Source organism: Pyxicephalus adspersus, chromosome 3 (assembly GCF_032062135.1).
Source record: "Pyxicephalus adspersus chromosome 3, UCB_Pads_2.0, whole genome shotgun sequence".
NCBI classification, from domain to species: Eukaryota; Metazoa; Chordata; class Amphibia; order Anura; family Pyxicephalidae; genus Pyxicephalus; species Pyxicephalus adspersus.
The window spans coordinates 120,116,746-120,123,683 of record NC_092860.1 but is presented as its reverse complement, the minus strand read 5'-3'; the positions used below and the strand labels follow the sequence as shown (position 1 = coordinate 120,123,683).

Below are 6,938 nucleotides of genomic sequence, written 5' to 3'. Positions count from 1 at the left end.
ACTACCTTCCGAATGCTCAAAAAGGCCAGTTTTCATTTCCCCAATTTACTATATTGACTGAACAGAATAAACAATCTGCTCAAAGCAAATTTGCTATGCAATTCAAGAAAATGGATATGGAAATGAACTCAGCAGAGGAATTCCTAAATATGTGAGTGATATTACTGGATGCGGGATGGCATTCTATCAGTAGTGTAGGAAATGGGAATAAAGAGTACCTGTTTATGTGCATCCTACCTCAAAAGCATAGTAGTATCTGAATAAAGACAAAACACCATGTAGAAGTGGAATCAGTAATTTATCTTAAACAGATTCTTATACAGCACAGTTAGTAGCATTGCTTACAAAAAAGATTTGATTTATCACTGCAAATCTGAACATTATTCAATTACATATTTACCAACATTTACTGGATTTTCACTTCTCACTCAATTATCTTTCTGTATTTAAAATAAACTTTCTACCGTCGAGGAGGTAGATGTTAGGGATGAGCAAACCAATTCAGAAATCAAAGGGATTGCAGACTTTTTTTCAGACTTGTCCATGTGTGGAGAATCATGACTTGAACTATATGATTCCCAGACATCAGACATATCTACATACAAATTTAAAGGGAAACAAAAGTTTCTTATTCTCCCATTCTATCAATTAGAATATAATTCTAAACAGATTGGACAGAACTGTGTTCATATATTTAGGTATATTAGAAACACAATTTGTGGTTCACCCATTTGTAAATGAATGGTCTTCATCCCAAGAACATATTGTCCTTTTTAGGTTTATTTTGAAGTATTTCAATACTCATACTCAGATTTTAAACTGTCTGTGGGGAAAACACAAACCCATAAAGCCAGTGTAATCCTTAAACATTTTAGTATAAGACTAATAATTTCTACAAAATCTTCCGCTCAGTGCATAGAAAACAATATAGAAGCATCTTTTGCAAAAATATAAAACAGATATAAACCAATTATAAAATCTGACTGCAGCATGTTATTGGTACCCCATGTGTGTGATACAATTATTATTAAACATACAATTATAATAATTTAAAGAAAAATTTAACAAAGTGTGATTCATATTTCGCGTCAACATCAAAATACAATAAATCTTTGTATTCAAAAATAAAATTTGTTAAACTAGTCTTGAATGCCTAATCACTTATAATGCAGCATTACAGCAAACCTACTTCTCAGTGGTTTTATTGTGGGACATAACAGCCGTTTGCTCTGCCATAAGCCGAGCATATCCAAGTCTGTATAAAGGGAATGGATATGCTCATTAACATTTACATTTTAAGACTTTGGTTTTGGCATATAATTGGTTAAAAAAAAGACTTGAAAAAGACAAATTGCACAATTAAAGAAATACACATTTTCAGACTTGCGATCTGCTTGAATAAAAAAGCTGAATGAACAGCAGTACACACTTGTTTGTTAACACAGTTTCTTAGGAAAAAAGAGACAGTATACATTAGTACAAGCATTTCTAAATGAAAGGAGCTTCAAGTTTTTATGTTTTTCATTTTGAAACGAGTTCTAAGTTGTGTCTTCTCTCACCAAGGCATGCAGGGGTGTGGGCAGTCCCTGAGGTAAGACTCAAACTTGTTCTCAGAAATGGACATCAAGGTTGTGTATGTGGTAAGCTACAAAAAAAAAAAACAGAACATGAAGAGTAAGCAGAAACTGAGGGTGTAATGCATATGAATTCACCTGCTCATCACTTATTCTTATTGCATACACATAAATGTAATTAATATAAAAAATAAAAACAGCTTTCTAGAGTTATCAGTATCAGGAGTACTGAAGGGTTTCTGACAGCTTTATAAAGTTAAAAAAAAAAAAAACACTGAGCGTTATACTACCTAAATTTCAGTGCCATGGGAGCTCTAAAACCTCATTTATGCAAGTTCTGTCTTTAGATGAGAAAGACAAGACTTGGCCATACCCTTCATGCTCTTCTGTGTTGGTCCACAAATGATAGATGTGCTCAGACTGACCTAGAAAAAGGAGGCAGGCAAAGTCTCAGCTGAACTTTTAAGGCCCCCAATGCACCCGAAAACAGATCTGGAGGTAATCACAATGAATGCAGCACTATAAGTACGTTTGCCATTGTGCAATACAGAGTTTAAGCTGCAGTGGCAGGGACAGTAAATAGCTCTTCCAGGTGTACTGAATATTAAAGAACCACACTGAAAACAAGGCCTTAACTCACTATCCTCCACTCAATTGATATTTCTCAGTTATAGAAAGATCAGTACAAACTTTTTAGGTATATCCTGATACATAGGTGTAAGAACGTTACCTTGTTAAGAACAGGCTTAGTAGAAAGCACATCATAGATTGTTGCAAATGAGATGTTCTGCAAGGATAAGCAGAAAATAAGTTAAAGGATTTTAAACAATAAATATTACAAGATAACCATGACTCTGAATGTCTGCGTCTTCAGTGTTTTTACCACCCTTTCTGCAAAACTGCTGGACTTGCCCATGGTTAAATCACACATTAAATTGTTTGTATAAACCATTTTTCAATTCACCATTGAAAGTTTTGTTATATCTGTTCAAAAGGAGCCAAAAATTACTGGTCATCCTATCAGAAATCAGGAGAGATGTTACCTTCTTCACTCTGCCTGTGTCGAACTCTGTTAACATTTCCCCAGTTCTCGGTGAGCTACAACAACTCTCAAGGTTATGAATAAGTGAAAAGCGTTGCACCATCACACTAACTGTCATAAGATAACAAAATTGCATCCCCATAGAATCTGTATAGTGAGTAAGCATTGTCACCTTGAACAGGAGGTTTATTAAAAGAATTATGTGACAATATAGGGAAAAAAGCCTGAAAACAGGAAACTAATGAATCAATTTCAACTGAGGATTGGTAACCTAAAATATATTGCATTGTATATTTTTGGATTTAGATATACTTTAAGTTACCTTTTGTCCTTTTTTGTTCATGCATTTATTGGCTGAATCCCTTCTGTTATCAATAAACAGCGGAGGCTTCCAGTGGTCATAGTTTGTTTCCAGGACAAACCATTCACCTTTCTGAGTATCCATTCTGAAACACAGAAACATAAATTAATAACTACACCATTGGATCAGGGTTTTTGTATTATCTAGAACAGTTCAGCTTTCTACTCTAGTAAGCCCATGTCCAGTAAAATTGATAGAACAGTCATTGCGTCAATTCAGGATAATAAAATTCCTCTATTGAAGGTTGCTACGATTTGTTAATTATCAAATCTGCCTTCCCTATAATTAAGAGTACACATTGGATTTGTGTAAATGAAAACTATCTTTTGTGATTGTTTCCAGTGACAGAAGAACAAACTGTACACACTGTGCAATCCTGTTCTATGGGGAGGTGGGAGAAAGTGCCAGCAGCACCCTGCTGCACGCTCTTCAATAGCAATGTACACCAGTTGTCTCCACTTGGTTGTGAATGATGTTGAGAAACACAAGTACACACACTAGATTTTCGCCCAAGGATAGTGATCTACATCTCATGTAACAATTGTCTAGTGTGTGTACACAGCCTAAAGAAACAATAGGGTTGAATAAATTGTGTACAGAACTCCCTCATCACCACTAGTTTATTGCAGCATTGTGACTGATCATGTGAATCGGGCAGGCAGCACCTTAGCAGCATTTAAAATAGTCTGCAGGGAAGTTTGCTAAAATCCTTGTAATGAGTAATTAAATATAACTGACTTGAAGAGGACTACCCCCACCATAAAAGTTACATATTAACCCAAATTTATCATGCACACAATCTGACAAAGCTTCAAAAAATAGAAATAATTAAAATTCACACAAGTCATCTTTTTTTTTTTAAGACATCTGATGTCAGAAACCAGCTCTGCCTCTCCCCATCCCACTCTAATAAAAAAAAGTAAAAGTTCTTGCTATCTCCAAGCCCCAGTGTTGTCTCCTGATGGATGATCAGAGGACAATAAAACCAAAGTGAGTACTTACTCCCAGAAATTGAGAGAGGACGTCCTGGAGCGTGTGATGACACAGGCCTCACCACTCGTGTTACCTCCCAGAATGAAATAGGCTGGAGCCAACATCTCTGTTTTTGATAGAAGGGTTTTAGCTTCATCATAACTGCACAAACAGAGGGGGGGTTAAAAAAAAAAAAACACACACAAATCTAAACCAGGTTTATTCTTCCATCTTGGTGAAAGCAATATAATAATAATTGTTTTTGTAATTTGCAATCTCAAACAAATACTGTACATACAAATTTAATAACAGATATGCCTCACCAAAATGTATAAATGATAAACAATGAGGTGTCGTAAGACACATGGGAAGAATGAAAAATCAGACTGTAAAAAAAAAACAAAAAAAAAAAAACACACAATATGTATAAAGCTATACTTAAACTGGTAGTAAAAAAGCACCCTGGATCTAATAGGGAGAAAATTCAGAAAAGCAACAAATTAGGAAGTACTTTTACGTTTAAAAAAGTGTATTAGTTTTGAGAAATGAAGACTGAATGTTGAACTCCAGCATGTTTGTACAAGGAACAGAGAGATCTAGGCAACGATTTTGAAACCAGCAGAATGTCATTACTTACCTGGTTGCATTCTCTAGTACACTTCTTGTCAGAAAGCCCATCCACATCCCTTGTCTTCTTCCAAGTATCCACTCCAGGATACCTATAAATACACAGGGAATGAGTGTAAGGTCACTGTAGGCATATTAGTACATGTGTAATAGCATAGTTAAGTACTGCATGTTATACTTGTGCTGCTTAGATCAGAAAAAGTTATTGAGCTCCTATAAGCCTGTCCCAAAAATTTACTTAGTGGAAACAAAGCAAAAAGAAAAAAGGTTACATGAAACACCTAAGGAGGGGCTGCTAGAGATTTTGCGCGGGCTGCCATTGCTGAATTTGTTGTAAAGAATGCCAATAGCCTGGATGTAAAGTATTTTTAGGGCGTCAGTAGTGTCCGTCACATCCCTGAAGCAATCCTACATACAACTGTGACAATTAGCTCCACACCTGAGCTGTATACTCCTTCTGGGCCAGGGATTTAGAATGTATTACTATGTCCATCAGGTTTTATATGGGGTTTATTTCCTTAGCGGTTGGACTTGATGTCTTTTTTTAACCTGACTTACTATGTAACTATGTATTAAAAGGCAGAGGTTAAGAACACCATCCAGCAATGTCAGAAATGGCACCTTAACTAAATTCCCAGTGGAAGATTGTCTTTAGCTGTGTGGTTAGGTAGTAGGAATGATATTACTGCATTGATATACCCAGGTTTTTGTGGACAGTTAATTTAACCTCCTTGGCAGTAGGATTAAGGAGAATTTTTATATGTAAAAGCGGTACATTTAAAAATACTCATTATTTTAAATTTCCAGCCTACCTGCCCATCAGTCCTGCCCTCGAGCCGAAGACTGCCTGGCACCTGCTTCCCCTGGCTTCGCGCCCCCAACGTTCACACGCCAGGGATGCAGATGCCAGCCTGCACCGCCAGGGAAAGAAGATGCCGGGCTTCGCTGGAGGATGCTGTGGGCACTGCTGGAGGATGCCCGCTGGATTGTGGGATCCAGGTAGGAGTTTTAAACTGTCTGGCAATTTCATCCTGAGTGTGGCTCAGGGTTACCGCTTTTGGTATGGAAAATCCACCCCAAGCCACACTCGGGAATACCGCCAGGGAGGTTATTCTACTGTTGGAGCCTATAATGACCTGTAATGGTTAGCAAGAAAACATTACTAAATTAATAATAATTACTAAAGTAATAATAATACTTTCATATAATTACATGCAATTAATTATACACGGTCAGTCACTTTAGACTGTTGGGGTTATAAGGAAGACATAGGTAGCACTTATTAATTGCATCTCATGATTATTTTATCAGAACACAGTAATTATTATTTTTAAACTAGTGGCTGGGGAAGTCACTATTAACAGCTAGTGCTTTTATCTTCTTTTCAATAGGCAGTTTACTCAGAAAACTTAAGGGTTAAGGTTTTTCAATTTTTCAAGTTTTTAACTGTGCAGGAGGTAATGTTCTGTATATTAGCTTTTTTAATAATTTTTTATATTTGTAGATCACAGAAGAGTACCCCCAAACCCAAGTTTATACCCACAGGGTTTATATTGCCTGGCCCATTCCATGCAAGTGTGGCTCCAAAAGAAAGGAACAACAATTTAGATTCCAAATTGTGGAAGGCAGGGTCCCCAATTCAAAATAATTTTTAATAGACAAAAAGAATCACAAATATTAATTACAAAAATACAAATATTTATTACAAGTGTGATCTAATTTTAAGTAGTGTTTTATTATATCTAATGCATTCATAATTTATGTTTTTAAAATAATTGGATGTGTCATGTGGTGGCTGTACATACTGTCCAAAAATCTGGTGGTTTAAGGCCCCAATATATAATATGAATTGTCAAAGGAACAACAACAACAACAACAACTGAAGGGGACTTCAGTTTCAAGTAATAAAGATGTTCTAATATACAAAGGTTGTTTATGAGCGGATGTACCTAAAAATATTTACTATGGGATATATTCATTATGATTTTCAGAAAGTACAAACAGAAGTGTTGCTTTAGCTATGAATCCTGATAGAAATATTATTGGAGAGTCAAACCAAGCACTGTAACTAGGTTTGGGACTTCCTAAGTCAACATTAGTTGCTCACTAAGCAACTTACTCAGTTGAATATTGGATTTTTCATCACCATTGCCCATATAAGAGATTCAGCACTGTGGCAAAGATGCTTACATCACATGAGTGGTTGTACAAATATGCCAGGTAAAATATAGCAATCTATTTCTGCAGGAAATATCTTACCAATGTATCCTCCATCTAAACTGAAACGTTCATTCATAGTGAGAGTAAGGACACTCTGAAAAAAGCAGAAACATTTTAACATTCCTTTACCTGGAATGATCAA

At 35.9% G+C, this 6,938-nt stretch overlaps 1 protein-coding gene across 1 annotated transcript in view; it reads right to left on the bottom strand.

The window, feature by feature from the left end:
* Positions 1 to 279: 279 nt before the first annotated feature.
* ASAH1 (N-acylsphingosine amidohydrolase 1) overlaps positions 280 to 6,938 on the bottom strand; it is a 15,448-nt gene continuing 8,789 nt past the window's right edge. Inside the window, exons 9-14 of the mRNA XM_072406163.1 lie at positions 6,836 to 6,890; positions 4,587 to 4,668; positions 3,980 to 4,111; positions 2,939 to 3,062; positions 2,305 to 2,361; positions 280 to 1,645 (exon numbers count right to left, since the gene is read on the bottom strand). Of these exons, the coding sequence (XP_072262264.1) occupies positions 1,556 to 1,645; positions 2,305 to 2,361; positions 2,939 to 3,062; positions 3,980 to 4,111; positions 4,587 to 4,668; positions 6,836 to 6,890 (540 nt within the window). The 3' untranslated portion in view covers positions 280 to 1,555. The remainder of the gene's footprint in view (positions 1,646 to 2,304; positions 2,362 to 2,938; positions 3,063 to 3,979; positions 4,112 to 4,586; positions 4,669 to 6,835; positions 6,891 to 6,938) is intronic.